At 38.4% G+C, this 17,711-nt stretch overlaps 1 protein-coding gene across 1 annotated transcript; it reads left to right on the top strand.

Annotated features, from left to right (window-relative positions):
* The first annotated feature begins 43 nt into the window (after positions 1–43).
* On the top strand, positions 44–16,574 carry LOC131769600 (peptidylprolyl isomerase domain and WD repeat-containing protein 1). The gene is made up of 19 exons (XM_059085325.2): positions 44–173; positions 459–561; positions 1,363–1,463; positions 2,421–2,516; positions 5,890–5,977; positions 6,611–6,713; positions 7,009–7,152; positions 7,720–7,794; positions 8,112–8,192; positions 8,728–8,821; positions 9,034–9,087; positions 9,503–9,546; positions 10,253–10,327; positions 11,035–11,153; positions 12,770–12,836; positions 13,633–13,718; positions 14,417–14,529; positions 15,254–15,405; positions 15,982–16,574. The coding sequence occupies exons 1-19, from the start codon at positions 44–46 to the stop codon at positions 16,126–16,128; spliced, it is 1,872 nt and encodes a 623-aa protein (XP_058941308.2). The 3' UTR covers positions 16,129–16,574.
* Positions 16,575–17,711: the final 1,137 nt, after the last annotated feature.

Raw genomic sequence — 17,711 nt, 5'->3', positions numbered from 1 at the left:
TTAAATGTGCCCCTGACCATCAAATTTCTCATTCATTTCCAAAATGGCGGACGAAGAGACGCGAAAACGTGCTAAGGACTCTTCAGAGGACAGCGCCGACGAAGGAGAAGACGAAGAAGAAGATGTGATTGGTCCAATGCCGGCACCTCCTCCTAAAGCTAAGAAAAGGAGAGGTACATGTAATGTATGATCCGATGGGATATTCGCGCTCTTTTTGATGAATAATTTGTATGCGTGAATGTGCTATAGAAACGCAGATGCTATAATTGCGAACGTAGACCCATAGCCTTATTTATTCAAGATCTCTTACATACTTCATTAAACATAAAGGAAGCAAAGAGAAAACTATAGATTACCTTAGGGACTATCAAATTGATCTTGAATTTCACTCTGACAAACTAACTTTGTCAGGTGTATGCTTCATGACCACTTGTAAAATTATTTTTTGTCTTTTGTAGTCCTAGAGTTTGAGGAAGTTTACCTGTGTAACTTACCTTCTGCTGAATCCTATGAGAAGAGCTTTATGCATCGTGATGTCGTCTCACATATACTTGTCACTATGTAAGTGCTTTTAATTATCCTGGAATTGAGGTTACAATCCAGAAAAAAAAATATTTTGACCCTTCACACCCCAACATCAGTTTACATATTCTCCTTACTATTCTTGATACATCTCATAAGGTACTTAAAGGGAATTTGTTTAACAATCAAGAGATTCTTCTAGCTGGTGATCATTTTTTAAATTCTGGTGGACTTAATGTGTGGTTCAGGGACGGGTGTCTGGTCATTTTGATACAAAGTCATTTCGATACAAGGTCGTTTTGATACAAGTGGAAGTTGATTCATTACACATGTAAAGTTGATTTGATGCAAACTGAAGATTTCAGTTTGTATTGAATTGACGTTTCGATACAGAAGTAAACTCGAGAAAAGTTCAGTATAAGTGTGTTAGTTTTCATCTTTGATATGTGTGGTGATTTGTTGTTTTCTAATCAACAAATTAGCTGAAATTCAACTTGATTAATTAAGCAACTCAATCGTTCAACATAGTTGCAATACCCAGTTTCGCAAATGTGGTGGCTCCTAAAAGAGCTGTTTTAGCAACCTGAAATAGTCTAAAGCAATGAAAGCAGGACACAGCAGCTCCTAAAAGAGCCATTTTATGAAGCTACTAGGCTGAATCGACTTCAACTTGTATCGAAACGACTTTGTATTGAAACGACTTTGTATTGAAACGACTTTGTATTGAAACGACTTTGTATCAAAATGACCATGAACCTAGGGGCAATATTGTAAGGAGAAATTAGATGCCAGTCACTCTAATGGGTCAGAGGGTTAATCATGTTTGACATCATTTCACAGAACGGATTTTCTCATAACGGCAAGTTGTGATGGACACGTCAAGTTTTGGAAAAGACAAGATGATGGAGTTGAATTTGTGAAGCACTTCAAAGCACATATGGGTGAGAAAAGATGACATACTTTTTATACTTAATCTAATCAACTATACTTTTTTTGTGCTGAAAACCAAATTGAAGCTGTGTAAAAGATAGCGTGGTTTCTAACTAGATGATTATAGCACTATAATTTTTAATTTGAAAACTTTTAAGAGAACAGCTTGTGATGACCTCCTAACAGAATCCTTAAATTCCACCCAAACTTTGTATCCTTTCTTTCTGATAAGCAACTTAGCTATACAGTACAGATGAACTTTCTTTGCTCTATGGATGCTTACTGTCAGGATCTTCTAAGATCTACTTGTATTAAATAATTTGTGATTAAGATTTTAGGGATACTGTGTGAACAGTTGCATTGGTCATGATCATTAGTATTACATGTACAGTATATGCTCTAGCCCAGTTGTTAATCCTCTATCTCCCAAGATCTGATTGTTGATTTTCCCATCTAGCTGCTACACATTTCCCTATAAACTGGTTACAATGATTTGGTGACATAAGATCAAGATAGCAACTTCAACCTGATAAATTAAAGTATTGTCATTACCTGATTGCTGGAGATAGTAGAGAGTTATTGGGAGAAGTTACATGTTTATCATTTCTGGGAGTAAAATATGAAAATTGTGTTTGCCAGCCTCCTGTGTTAGTGGGCAGGACACTTAACCCTTTAACCCCCCAGAGTGATTTATATGTAACTTCTCCCTATAATATCCATACAGTATTGAGGAAACAGGTAGTGAGAATACTCAAACTTATCAGGTAGAGGTTTTAATCTTGATCTTACACCAAATTCTTGTAACTTATTTGCAAGGAAATGGGTAACAGCTTTAGGAGAGAATCAACAGTCTGATCTTGGGAGTTTAAGGATTAACCTCAATGAAATGGGAACCACTGAATCTCAAGAAGTCACAAACCCATAAAACTAACACTCAGACGCTGATACACTTTTGCGTTTCAATACAGGAATGATTCATTGTATTGCGGCAAGTGCTGATGGACAGATCATGTGTTCCACAGCTGAGGATAAATCACTGAAAGTGTTTGATGTCGTCAACTTTGGTGAGCTTGGAAAATACATTCTTTACATCATCATTCATAAAGAAGCTATATACACTAACTGTTTTTATTTGGATCTAAAGGTTGTGACCAAAAAAATCGACTGTTGGTGGCCAGAATTTTACAACTGAAAGCTAGCAGGCAACTATCTTAAAGGCTTATTAAACCTCTAACCCTTTAACCCCTGAAAGAGACTAATATCTAATTTCTCCTTACAATATCACCCCTGAATCATGCAGTATGGTTATGTGAGTAAAGAAAATTATCAGCAGCTAAAGAAGTTGTTGATTGTTACACAGATTCTCCTTGTCAGCACCCAAGGGAATGCATAGAGAACAGTATGGAGAATATGCATACTGATGTTGGGGTGTAGAGGGTTAACTCCCAGATCTGATTGTTGAATCTCCCCTCTAGCTGCTACACATTTCCTTGTGATATTGTTATAAGAATGTGGTGTTAAATCAAGAAAACAACTTTTACCTGATTAATTTGAGCATTCTCAATTAACCTGTTTGTGGGATTATTAAGAGATATCATAGAAAGAAGGTACATGTTTATCACTTCTGGGAGTTAAAGTCTTTAAAGGGCATGTAAACCCAAAAAACGTTCATTTTCTTTTCACATAGATGTTTAGTAAATATATCAAGTACACCAAAGGTACCATTCGTTTATTCTCAAAAGTCCATTTTCACTTTGTAAAAGCTCTTCCAAATTCGAAACATTCGCCATCTTGAATGGCGCCATCTTTCCTGTGACGTCACGGGTGGACCCTTCAAAGTCTCGTTTTATAATCGCGTGAGGCACGAAGGAGTCTTTTCTACAGCCGTTGTTTGCTGGTCTCGTCATTATTTTTTTACTTACAGTTTACTTCAATATAATCAATTTTTTCGTAATGGTGAAGCATTGTGCCGTCCAGTTTTGTACTGATTCAAACAAAACTGGGCATACAATGCAAATATTTCCAAATGACGCAAATTTGAAGCGACAATTTGTGAAATTTGTTCAAGTGAAAATAGCCGATTTCGTCGAGCCGTTCGAACGTTCTGTTGTTTGTAGCAGTCATTTTTCTTCCTGGTGCTGTACCGACGATTCAGGCCTCACCAGAAGCAAATTATTCGGAAGACGAAAAAACAACCCATACAGTCGGCAGACGACAAGGATTCGGAAGTGGCTGACCAAACTGAGAAAGAAGTTGAGCTCTTCAAAAGTTAGAGGTCAACAGAGAAAGTACAAAATCGATTTACATGAGAACGTTTCGTTAATTAAACAACAATAGCTTTATTGGTTCTCTAAAAACATCTTTTTTCTCATCTAATGAAAGATTATGGGGAAGCCAGTTGTTTGGGAGCCAGCGCTGAGCCCGTAAAAGACACTGACATGTCTGAACCTTTGCCTGAATTCGAAACACGTATCAAAGAAAGAGAATTCGTTGATATCAGTGTGTAATAACGTGATCTGGAATTTTGTCGGTTCTATACAAAGAATTCTATACAGGATCCCATAATCAACCCTTATGTTCTATAAGAAAATCCATGCCAGCCCCACTTAGTGCTTCCTTTGAGAAACCCTGCAGAGAAACAGCAGAAGAATTTGTGTCGCGGTTTTCACAGCAGCGAAAATACATTCAAAGGTCAGTAGGACAATATTCATCATTTTGAGTACAACTTAAAAGATCCTGATTTCAGCTTGCAAAACTATCTTTTCAATATTTCAAATCGAAGCAAACACAAACAGGGTTGGATAATTATGAAGGCCACACAAGGAAATGTACATGATACAACTTGTTTATCGATGGAAATGCTTCTGAGATGAAGGATATTGTTTACCGCACAAGATAGCACAGCGACCCTAAAGTGTTTGCCGAGATATCCCCAACACCAACGAACAAGCTATCTGTAGGCAATTTAGCGAAATTCCTGCCAGGAAAGAAGCGAAAAACAACCAGCTCTAGTACTGTATTATTAAATCAATGGCAGAAACAACTCAAGTAAATCGATCTCAAAATGTAACAAAACAGATGAAACAGAAAATATTTAGCTCAGTCGTTTCCGGTGTGATTATTTGTGCTTTGCTGCTGCCTGTAAGCGTACTTGGCCGTCTCCAGCACCCAGAAATCGAGGCAAATTGACTGAAAACCTGGATGCTCAGTGATACAACTTATCTGGGTTTCAGGCCATTTTGTCACAATTGCCCGATTTCCGTACAACAAACACTTTCATGAGTTGTCGGCATTGGTTGACAAGTTCCACACTAGCACCTTTGATAATTTTATATAAAACACTCTCAGAAGCTCAAGTTTAAAAAAATTCTGTTGCATTCCTTTAGATTTTACCCTCGCTTTATTGCATTTTCATGTTAAATACAAATAGATCACAAAGTAAATTAAATACCAGTCTGAGTTTCCGAGACGGTCGCATCGCTGTCGACATGTTCTGTACTGTCTTCGTGCGGATCGCTTCGGTGAACCCTACGCGGCTCATATTGTTAAGGACGTGGCCCAGACTCTCCTGAAGATTCTGGATTATCCCCAGCGCTGTCATGTACTAAGCTTAAGGCATTCGAGTCGCTATCTTCTGAAAAAATATCTTCCGAACTACCGCTACTTACACGAACTCTCACACCAGTTCTACTGGGGAATATGTGTTGCGCAATATTTTGGTTCCACCGCTTACGTCACGACTTCTCGCTATTGTTTTTACCGGAAATGGAATTTCAGTTGAAAATGCCGATTTTCTCCTAAAATAAGTCGAATTGGACAAAACTAATTTCAAATTCGTTTTCTACGCCACTTTTTACATAGTATAAGAAAAACATGTATTTTTGGGTTTACATGCCCTTTAATGTTCTTGATGTGAACCACAGTGCTTCAGAGAGGAAATTTTAGAACTGTTTTCATTTTTATAATACCCTAGAAACCAATGAACCTTCATGATATGGAATATGGTTAAAGCTGAAGTATATCTTTAAATCTTTGGTTGCTTGCTTGCTTGTTCTGTTTCCATTTGTGGCAGATGTACAATGGATAACTTTAGACTTTATACTTGAAAATAGTTTGAAAACCTTTCTGTTTCTTTCCTCTCCTTCAGTCTTATGTTTCTTTAACTCCCACGAGTGACCAAGGCCAAATTTCTCCTTACAATAACAATACAATATCAAGCAGACAAGTGATGAGAATATAGAAAAATATTAATTAGGGGATTATAAGTTGATCTAATACCAAATTCTCCAAACCAACATCACAAGAACTACGGAGCAGATAGTAAGGAGAATTACTAATGAGATCTTGGGAGTTGGAGGGTTAACCCTTAAGCTCCCATAGTTATCAGATCTTAGGGATGAAATGGTAAACTGAAGATTCTTTTTTTATCTTTCTCAGATATGATCAACATGTTAAGACTGAATTATGAACCTGGGCGATGTGAATGGATTTTCCCGCCTGGAGCTGCAGTGGCTGCTGTTGCATGGTGCGGAATTAGCTGTCATGATAACTGACAATTATTTAATAAGGTTGAATATTAAAGCAAGGATTATCAAGGCTGATGTTTGTGTTATCAGCTGAAGCCAAAGGCTGAGGAAGATGGCACACAACAAGGCCTACATCCAAGTACAGCGTAATTCTTGCTGTCTTGAGAGGATGGAATCCTAAAATTGTTCTGTTATGCATGCTTAACCTTAACCTTAACCTTCAGCAATCCTAACTTGTTATCAGTTGACTGTTGTTTGGTCAGGGAAGGGGTGGGTGGGTAGTTGCTCAGGTACCGACATTGATCCAAGTGAATTAGGGTAATGCCACTGTTCCCCCTCTCCTTTGGATACAAACTGGTAATTTACTGTAAGTAGCCCAAGCAGGTGTGAAAATTCCCTTGATAGTTTCATATTACTCTTTCCTAAATGTAGAGAGGCACTGTGAGACTAAAATTTCTTGCTCAAGAATGCATCTGATAACCCAGGCAAGGCTTAAACATGGACATTTTGATCCACACCCAGCATGCTAACTAAAGGAACAGTGTGTTTCTCGGTATAGTTCTCATAAGTTACCCAAAGTATTTAGATTCTTAGCTTTGTGTCTCAAATCTACTGAATTATTTTTCTCTTAGCTCAGAGAAAGAGACTGGAATGATCCATGTTTATGATGGAAGAGGGAGCAGCACACCCCTTCACACAGTAAATCTTCATACAAAACCAATCACATTTATCAAGGTATTTTAACCTTTTGTACCCAAACATCAGTATGCATATTCTCCATACTATTCTGTATACATTTCCTAGGTTCTTATAAGGAGAATTTGATTAATAATCAAGAGCTTCTTTAGTTGCTGATCATTTAGTTTATTCTCATGACCTTAATTTGTAATTCAAGGGCAAAATTGTAAGGAGAAATTAGATGTCAATCACCCTCAGGGGTTAAAGGGATAATGTTTTTAGTCAACCATCTTGTCTTCCAAAAAGGATCTTGTTAATGATGGAATTTAATATATTTTTTTTCTTTCAACAGTACAATGCTGTTTATGATGTGGCTGTGTCAGCAGATGAGGCAGGCATGATTGAGTACTGGTCTGGTATCAAACATGATGTACAGTTCCCCAAAAATGTCAACTTTGAATTTAAGACAGATACGGACCTCTTTGAATTTATTATGGTGAGTGGAGGAGTGGAAGAGAGGACAAACTGGTAGTAGGCTAAAACACCTTTGATGCAGCTCAGAATTTCATGTGAAATTAGTTGTTTTTAGTTAATAACTTGTGGCTGAATAGTTAAAATACTGATGAATGGTTTTCTGGCATCCGTGTGTGTGATTCAAATTTGGCATGAAACTAGCTGCTCCCTTCCATTCTCCTCAATTTTTTTAACCCTTAAACTCCCAAGATCACATTAGTAATTCTCCTTACTGTCTGCCATACATTTCTTGTAATGTTAGTTTGGAGAATTTGGTGTTGGATCATAATCCCCTTATTGATATTTTTCTTTTTCTCATCACTTGTCTGCTTGATATTGTATTGATATTGTAAGGAGAAATTCTGTCTTGGTCGCTAAGGGTGAGGAGCATCTGTATATACTGGTTGGTTAGCTAGAGAAGAAAACTTATAACAAGTTCAGTGAACTCTAAATGTACATGTGGGTGAATCCATGGCTTTTTTGCATTTCAAGGTGAGCTGTTCAGTGTTAGGAACCATTTTATGAAGATACATTTTTTAATTTTTTTCAGTGCAAGACGTTTCCCATATCTTTAGCATTCTCACCAGATGGAAAATTATTTGCCACACTAGCAATGGACAGAAAGGTATGTGCATCTGTCTGAATACTAGATGAAATAAAATTGAGCCAATAATACTAGAGCGTATTTATCTTCCAAAATTTTGACTTAAACGTAATCCGGAAAAAAAAAACCCTCCTCCCCTTTACTCCAATCAAGCCTATGTTCTTCCTTTGAGGAATATGAAGGTGGATCTGTGTATCAGCTGTAATTCAAGTTTGAGTCCGTAGAACTAAAGATAAATTTGAACTTAGTATCACCCAAGACAATTTGCCCTCTGTATACCTTATGACTCCAAGACGTTTTGTTCACCAGGATCATTTTGTCTTATTTTGTCTCTAAAGGTAAGAGTGTTCAGATTTTTAACTGGGAAGAAAACACGGGTATTTGACGAGTCACTGCAAGTATTTACAGAGATGCAACAGGTAATTAAACAAAATTCAATTTTGTAATGTCAGCGTACAATGTAAATAGTGAATTTGGAACAAAAGAGCGCGGAATATGATGGTTTGCTTTTGGATTGCTTTTGGGAGCTCAGATTCTTTTTTGTTCCACGCTCGTGAAGCGACGAAAAAACGGATTTCTGTAGTATGTTTATTTTGAATCACAGTTTCCAGTATGATCTTACAGTTACCGCATGCATTGAAAAACACGGTCATATAGCGCGTGTAGTTCTTATTACGCGTGAGTGGCATTGCACGTGAGTCGCATGACACGCGAGTGGCATTGTAAGTCGTTTCGTACTCACGGACGTCTCTTTCTCAGTCAGTTCGTGATTCGCACCCAGTTTGTGTCGATTCGTACGCGGGTACGAAATTTGGAAAAGACTGGTGAGCCTCTTTATTAGGGAATAAACTGACAGCAGCAAAACATGGGAAGTTCTGGTTTTTGCCATCACAGTCTACTTGAGGCAGTTGGGCGTTCGACTTATCAAGTCTTCATTGCATTTATTTTCTCCAGCAAAAACAGCAACTTCCTGATATGGAATTTGGTAGACGCATGGCAACAGAGAGAGACTTAGAAAAAACGGATACTTTGCGTTTCTGTAATGTAGGTATGAAATCATTTGATATTTAGTATCATTTTTATAAGCTAAGGTTCTCGTGAAACAATTTTTATCGATCGTCTATACACTTGCACGGCGAGCAATACGGAGAATGAAACAGGTTTTAATTGTTAATGAATTTTCAAATTTTACGATTTTCTTGTATACCTCTCGTAATAAACTTCTAATTCAATTAATTGGTTTTTTAAATCTCCATTTAGTATTTGATGATAGTGGATATTTCGTGCTGTATGCCACAATGCTAGGAATCAAAGGTACGTTCATCTTGACCGAGACCGACCGACTAAATTAAGGAAAGCCTTTGAGAAAAAAACTGGAGTAAACCTGTGTTTGACTACTAAACTACTTCTAGCTACTATTTGCAGCCGTTTATACCTCAGGATGGAGAGAGACACGTTTTACGTAAGAACACAACGCAATGTCAACCCAGCGGTCAAACACAGGTCATGCGCAACTGACTCACCCGCGTTTTCCCGCACGTTTTTCCCGCTCGTTTTCCCGCGCTTTACGCAGTTTTGCTTGTTTTGGGGCTGAATTCTGATTCGCTCCTGGCGTTAATTTCCTCTGCTCTGATTGGTCTTTGTGATGACTTTGGTCGTAGTTTTACGACATTCATTGAATCAAAAAGCGCTCCATTGTATAATCATTTAAATGTTTTCTTACCAACAGTTATCAACCTTCACACGAACAGATGTGTAAGAACAATAGGCAAGGTGAGATGACAGCACGCCGAGGGTCGTGTTTTAATGCTTCTTAACCCTTTTATACCCAAGATCTCATAAGAAATTCTCCTTACTGTCTGCAATACAGTTCTCATGTTGCTAGTATGGAGAATTTGGTATTGGATCAGCTAACAATCCGAGGGTCGTGTTTTATTGCTTCTTAATCCTTTTCCTCCCAAGATCTCACTAGCAATTCTCCTTACTGTCTGCAATACAGTTTTCTTGTTGTCAGTATGGAGAATTTGGTATTGGATCATTTAACAATCACTTGGTTGATATTTTTCTTTATTCTTATCACCTGTCTGCTTGATATTGTATCGATATTGTAAGGAGAAATTTTGTCTTGATCACTTATGGGAGTTGAAGGGTTAAGAGGATGCCGTTCTCGGTTGAGATGCAGTATCTCTAACGAATTGTCATTACCAGTCTTCTCCTCGATGCGGACTGTTGAGAGAAGACAACATGGCGGCAAATGCTTGTCATTTGTCGCGACTTCTGCAGCTGTTTTTCCAATTTTCACCCATATTAATTCCTCTACTTCTTCCAAATCAAGTGTGGCGGGAGATACCGAGTGACTTGCATTTTGTTTATGATGACAGCTAGCACCACGGCTATAAAATACTGCTTACTGCCTAAACCGGCTGTGCCGATGTCTATGCACATAGCGATGTCAATTTTGTTTCCTTCCTACTTTTAGATGGAGAATGTTCGTTTTGTTCAACTCGCTCTACATCAAGGCAAGGCCAAGAAAAGTAAAGCTGCAGTCACAATGGTGAATATTCCTGTTTCATTCTGCAAAACACTTCGGTTTTTCCCCTGCCTTTTATTACGTGAACTTCCCACCAAATCAACAAAAGATTACGCTCTAGATTTTTTGTCGCACACTGAACCTGATATGCCCAAGACTATTTTGCAGTGTCTTGATTGCAACTTCAGTGTGCTACATGAACAGTTCCTGAGCACTGTCTTGTCAAACGTCACTGTACTGGATCGGTGTTCAATGAACTGACAGTTTTTTTGCTCAAAGGATGTTTTCAATTGAAACGGTAACAAACCCTTTGTTAAGGTATCACGTACTAGCTAGGGCGTCATTTTGGTGAGAGAAATGAGGCATGTTGAAGGTTTCTCAAAGGCCTTTAGGTACGCGCAACGGCGTCCGTTACCCAACAACTTCGGTGTATTCTTGGACGTTCTTACTTGTTTTTGATTGGGCAATTAAAATCGAAAAATTTTACTAGCAACTTCCTAAAGATGTCTAGGAAATTCAACTGTTCTCGGAAAAATTAATGTTTAAAATGCGAGTGGTAAGGCTCTTGTGTAAACTAAGCTATCTATGTTAAAACTTTTCTCAGTCTCGATAATTCACTAAAATTTCGAGGTCTTTAGTTTGGTTAAACGGCAGTTTTATAAAGTGGGTCACGATAATGATTTCGAGGAAACAAGCAGCGTTTTTGTCTTTATTCTATTGTACTATCACAGGAAATGGAGGCATCAGAAAACCCTTCGCTTCAAACTGTAGGCCCTGATCCAATGTTGTTTTGCACAGCATCGAAGAAAAACAGATTTTACATATTTTCAAGCAGGCAACCTGATTTGAGGTGAGTCTTTTCCCAGCACTTGCAAAGACAAATTAGTACGTGTATTAAAATGTTGTAATATTATGGAAGGGTGCCTTGAATTGTTTCGTATTTGGCGAAATTTGGCGGTATCTCGTTCTCTGGGATCGGGAACAACTTACCAACATCGGGTAGTTGTTCAACAAACAATTTTCAGCAAGCAGCCGTTTGGTAACCGTACATATATGTGTTAACACTGCCTGTAGCCACGATGAATGCTTTCTTTTCACTTCCGTCTGTGTATCACTGGCTCCTTTCAGTTCTGATGAATAAATTTCGAGACGTGACTTTTATGTAGTAAGATATGAACCAATCGCAGTTCCGAATCAGAGGTGAAACTCCTCATCAATGAAAAGAGGTTGTTTAGCGGCGATGCAGCGGGAATATTCGAAAATCCATAAACTGCTTCCTTTATGTGGTGTCAGTTCGTAGGGAAGCAAGGCTGAGTATTGTTGTAACGATGTTTAACCGACACGTTTTGGAGTCTGCCAGTAGATTTGGTTTTTTTTTTAGGTGAAATTCGGCAAATAAGGTTGGCATTTTTGACCGTCGGCTTGATAAATTGAGAAAAGCAAGTATTTTTTTTTTTTCACCATAAAACCATCATAAGTCGCAAACTTTGCTAATTTACTATTATTTTCATTATTCTGAACAGGCCTGATTTTTTTTTCAGGCCTTGTTTTCACTACTGCTCAAGGAGTGTTCATTACTACGAAGATAGCTTCCATATTCATATCGGTCATCATCTTTGTTAATTTGTTGATCTTGATGTGCGTCAATGTTGGGTTAATTCTGTCGCAACATATTGCGGTATTTCATGACATTATTGGCATGAGGGACAATACTCTGATTGGTGCAAGCATACCCAAACGATGTGATCTTTTTGGTGCAAAATACATACCTTAATGCTGCGACCTGATTGGGGCGAACAACATACCACTCGATACGCTAACATAAATGTTTTTTTTTTAATTAAAAAAATGACTACGAAATGGTTAATAAAAGGGTGTTGGCTAAACGTGTTTCCAAACGAAACCCAGTTCAAAACAGATTTAGGGGATGAATATAACACAGAGGTAGAACAAAAGAGCTGAACTCCACACGCGGAATGCAGCCGTGCGATGACTCAAGGGTGTTTGCCTTTTGTTTCAAGTGTTCACCTACGCCGGTCCTTTACGCAAATATATACTTTAAGGTCTTTGTATTCAGTAGCGATGTAATCGGCACTTACCACTTGGTGGTGGTTGTTTCCTCCTATAAATTCCTGAGGCTCGTATTTATCGACTTTTACGACAACAGGGTCAAAATAGATACGAGAGCTGTAAGATGAACATTAATAAAACACCTGCCCTTAGGCATAAACATTTTAATACACACGAATAAAGATTTGATCACACTGGATACATGAAAAATAAAGGGAACTCTGTCTGAATAAGCATCTTCCATGGACAATGAAACTCAAAGATAGTCTTAGTGTTAAGTAGTAGTGTTCGAGTAGTCTCCTCCATGTAGTAGAAAACTGGAAACACTTTTCATGCGAGGATGTATTCTGAAAAGTGGTCTATATATTAGCAGGTTTTTCTAATTTTTTCTTTCAGTGGCGAAAGCGATCGTGATGTTTTCAACGAGAAACCTTCCAGAGAGGAGATTCTTGCAGCTACTCAGGCAAGTGACGTCTTAGGTGCATGCAGCTCTGATTTTATCTTGGAAATTGTTAGGTTAAATCTTCCAAGTTCAAAAATTTCCAATCTGAGTGACTCTTCTCAATTCTTCATCATGCTTGTTCAATTTTAATTGATTATTTTCATTTCGATGCTCTTCGTACTTAAAAAACACCTCACGCTTTTTTTACGCGTTCAAAGTAATTCTACTCGTCGCTAAAAAATTAACCTCAAGTAGAAATCATAGTCTTTCGACCTGATCACCTTCGAAGTCTTTCATTTACAACACACAGTGGATAGAGCCGTGCACCAGATGAACTTTTATCTAGTAGATAATATAGTTCGTTTTGTTATCAGTGAACTGGCACCTTAGCTTGCATAGCAAGCGTATTTTTTCATCCTGTGACTGAGAGCGAAATATTTCGAGTGAGAATCTTAGCCGCCATATTGGATTGGTGAGGTCGAGAAATACCTCGCCCCCACTTAATTTGTCATCTCACCAGCTCACCACTGTAACCTGCTACACTCCCTCGACCTTATCAACCCACTCTGGCGGCAGTGCTCGGTCGCCAGAAAATAAGACGATCTTAGCTACCTTAAAAGGTTTTTTAGACTCTTTTTTTGTTCTGTTTTGGTTAATTTTTTTATCATTATTTTTTTCGTGGGAAGCAATTTGCAGGTAGCTTCAAAAGCTCTTTTTACAGTTAATTCTAACGGAAATTAAAACTCTTGAAATGTAGTTAAAGAATAAAAAAGTTTTTAATCCACAAAACTGACGCTCCTCCTTTGTGTCACTTTAGGGGTCTGAAGGAACAAAGAAACTACCTGAACTGGCCACTCTTCACACAACAATGGGCGACATTACCTTTAAACTGTTCAGCCAAGAGTAAGTCAAATTAATTCTATTTTTGTATTGATTTCAGAGCAGACAAAAGGAAAGTACACTGTTTTAATTTAATTTTTTGTGAAATTATTAATATCAAGATTTAGACTTGATCTTACATTTCAACTGCTGCACTGCTTGTCTTTGATCACCAAAGAGGAACCGTGTGCACCAATAGGAGCGCGAAAAACGCTCCAATAGCAGCTAGCCACCATGCTACGTCGGCAATGACCCATACTTATACAGCCGCATCGGTGACGAAGATTTAACCATACAGCAGCCGAAACGAAACGATCAATGATAGATAACGACCACGCTATCTCGATACCGACCCTTATCGCGAGACCATGTCATCGTCAATTTTCCTGGTTTACTAAGATGAAAAATAAATACGTCTTAGTAAGAGATGTTTTCGTCTTGTCACGAGCATGGGACACCGTGCTGATCCCAGCAGTATGCAGGAAGAATGTTATATAAACTTCGTAATGGAACTCGCGTAGAGTCACTGTGGCTCAGTTGTAGAGCATCGGAGCCCTTTCCTCCTGGGAACGCAGAATTTTTTCTTTGTCCCACGCTCGTGACAAGACGAAAAAAATATTTCTCTATTTCTTTACCGAGCTCAAAACTTACCATTTCTATTTAAATAAATCTTTTTGTTCAATTTCTATTCATGGTTAATTTTTTATCATTTTTACGTCCAGGTGTCCTAAAACTGTAGAAAACTTCTCAACCCACAGCGAGAATGGTTATTACAACACGCACATTTTCCACCGTGTTATTCATCAGTTTATGATACAAACTGGTGATCCAGAAGGTAAGAAACGAGTTAACCCTTTAACTCCCATGAATGGACAGAATTTCTCCTTACAATATTAAAATGAGTGATGAGAATAAAGAAAAATATCACTTTGGGAATAATAAGTTGATCCAATACTAAATTCTCTGAACCAACATTATGAGAATTGTATGGTTGACAGTAAGGAGAATCACAAATTTCATCTGGGAGTTAAAGGGTTAATCTCCATTTCCTCTCAAGCAACAAAAACTTGACCGAGACTTTATCGAGGAAATTTGCAAGGGGTACAATTTCCCTGAAAGTCAAGACAGTTCCTTGAGGTGTGTCCTTTTCAAGTTACTTGAGCCAATTTTATCTCGGTCTCCCCGCAGCCATGTGATTCTTTTTGTCTCCTTGTTTCCCGTTTCTGCTCAAAGATCTCAGTGGTGATTCTCCTTACTGACCAAATTATATTTCTCAACTTTAGTTTTGAGATTTTGGTCTTTAATCATGTAGTATCCCATGGTTGATATTTTTCTTTATTCTCATAACTTTTCTGCTTAATAGTGTACGGAAACTGCAAGGAGAAATCATTTTTTGGTCAGTTATGTGAGTTATAGGTTTAAAACTGGCATGTTAGCCTTTGGACAGTGGAACTTCATTGAGGGAAAAAAAGACACCTTTTCCATCCAAATCACGATTTAACTTTTTTCGAGAAATCTGCAAGACTACAACTATATGATTTTATTTTTCTGTAAATCAGGTGATGGCACTGGAGGGGAATCTATCTGGGGTGGTGAGTTTGAAGACGAGTTTCATAGAAACTTGCGACACGATCGACCATTTACAGTAAGCATGGCTAATGCAGGACCGAACACAAACGGCTCGCAGTTCTTCATCACTGTTGTACCAACGGTAAGTACACCAGAGAGAAAACGGAGTTTGAAATCGTTCTTCAGACAATGGTGTGTTCAAAGAAAAGGGGACGACAGATTTTTCACTTAAAACGTTTGCAATTTATTTCACCCATTCAGTTGAGGTTTTCTTTAACTTTGAATTTCAAGGGACAGTAGCCTGCTACGGAGGGGGTAGAGTTTGACACGAGAACAACTATTACAATTTCAAAAAAAAATTTAGAAAGCTGATACTGTGAAGATGATATATGGGTACGCGTTGTAAGAGCTTCTGTGTGGCGGGGAAGCGCGCAACCTTGAAATTCCCTAACCTATCGTATATGGGCCTATACCCAGTGTAGCTCTTTTAACCTTTCGATTGGTCGAGAAAACTCGCCTCATCTTTTACCCAACCAATCAGATGCTAAACAAAAATCAAGTCCGACGTGGTATCCCTCGTTTTCCCGCGCTTTAGGCTGTTCGCCTGATCTGATTGGCTGTTGTGATTACCTCGGTTTTATCACCTTTCTTTCCAAGTACCTTGCACCACTGACTTATTAAAAGTTAGTTCATTTTTTTTTCCTTCTTGTCACAACAGCCGTGGCTTGACAACAAGCACACTGTGTTCGGCCGCGTCGTCAAAGGAATGGACGTGGTGCAAGAGATAAGTAAGGTGAAGACAAATCCTAAGGACGATAAACCGTACGACGACATCAAGATTATCAACGTTTCTTTGAAAAGCTAAGATGACATCAGTGCTGAGGAAAAGAAACGTGAATTAACCACAAATTTACACCCCCTCCTTATCATGCTGAACGATATGAAGTCATCTCACCGGTTTTAACGATTCAGGTAAAAAATGGGCGGTCCAACAAAATGGAATCAAAAGGATTAATCTTGATGGCGACCGCAGTTTTTACGGTTGTTATGATTTGCGGAAGGACAAGCAGAAATGCTAGAAAAAAACCTGTTGCTAACATAACGTCAAGCCCACGTGACAATTTGTAACGAACTCTAAACATTTAGAGCGATAAGTGGGAGCAAGCATCAATCTCTCTAGGAAAACAACAACGCAACTGTGACCACTTTTTAGGAAATGTCTTGTTTTATTTAAGACAAGTCGTTTCTTTTATTAGGAACGATATTTTGTAAGGTACGCTTTTTATAAAATAAATAACATATTCATTCTGACCTATTTTCAAGTACAAACATCGTTTCTTTTTTTCTGAGAATTGTCGATTTTTTCATATCGGACAATAATACCAATGAGTATTTAAAAATTTAGCCATATTTGAATATGAATAATTGGACAAATCGGACTAGTCGTCAATCACACGAGGGTTCCAATCACGCGTTAAGAGACAGCCGCGCGTTTCGAGATCTTCATGCGTTTCCAGACAGTGCCTAAATAGCCTAATATGCCGAGATGCGTGAATACGATGTGGAAACGCAGATGCTATAATTTATTGAGATCAAAATGGATTGCCGCTGCAAGGCTAGTTGAAGGGCCGGATTTCGAGGTAAGAGTCGCGAGGTAAATTTATGTGCTGAGACGTGGAAAATGATTACTGGGATACCTGTGGTAGCCCAGTCATAAAATGCCTTTGTTTTCTTGTCGTCTTTTTTACTGGGATACCTGTGGTAGCCCAGTCATAAAATGCCTTTGTTTTTTTGTCCCCTTTTTTTTTTACTGGGATACCTGTGGTAGCCCAGTCTTAAAATGCCTTTTTTTTTTGTCGTCTTTTTACTGGGATACCTGTGGTAGCCCAGTCATAAAATGCCTTTGTTTTTTTGTCGTCTTTTTTACTGGGATACCTGTGGTAGCCCAGTCATAAAATGCCTTTTTTTTGGTCTTTTTTTTTTTTTTTTCCTCCGCCACAAAATGGAAAAATTGCGCAATAGTACCCAGAGGTCATTGGGCCCTCAACACCATGACAACTAACTGTGATCCAATGAGGTGTTCACATGCTGACCACGCGTGCTATCTTGATGATGATTGACGTTGTCATGCACGGACAGGGCCGGGTCACATGACGAACACGAGATTTTTGCCCATAAAACTATTTTGTCAGTCGTTTTGTATTTCAATGTGTTTGGATTACGATCATCTGGAGCATTATGTCGCAAACGCTCAAAATACTTATAGACGCATACACAAGTCGTATTGTTCGCGGCCAATCCACACAAAAGATGCTATTGAGCGGTAATTTTGGAACGAACTGAATCGTGAACGCTTGAAAGCCATGAAAGCATTGAATGCCTTGTATGTCTTGTATGTTAAGTATGCCAATGTCTTAGTTGAAAACGTTAACTAGTTGTAAAAAGCAA

The sequence above is a fragment of the Pocillopora verrucosa genome, chromosome 12, assembly GCF_036669915.1.
Source record: "Pocillopora verrucosa isolate sample1 chromosome 12, ASM3666991v2, whole genome shotgun sequence".
NCBI lineage: Eukaryota > Metazoa > Cnidaria > Anthozoa > Scleractinia > Pocilloporidae > Pocillopora > Pocillopora verrucosa.
The sequence above is the reverse complement of the archived record's forward strand: the minus strand, read 5'-3'. Positions and strand labels throughout refer to the sequence as shown.

Excerpts from the sequence above, each read along its gene's own strand:
- LOC131769600 (XM_059085325.2), top strand. The coding sequence starts at position 44 with ATGGCGGACGAAGAGACGCGAAAACGTGCTAAGGACTCTTCAGAGGAC. Across the intron at positions 8,822-9,033 it reads TTTGCGTTTCTGTAATGTAG|TATTTGATGATAGTGGATAT; the intron begins GTATGAAATCAT and ends ATCTCCATTTAG. Across the intron at positions 11,154-12,769 it reads AGCAGGCAACCTGATTTGAG|TGGCGAAAGCGATCGTGATG; the intron begins GTGAGTCTTTTC and ends TTTTTCTTTCAG.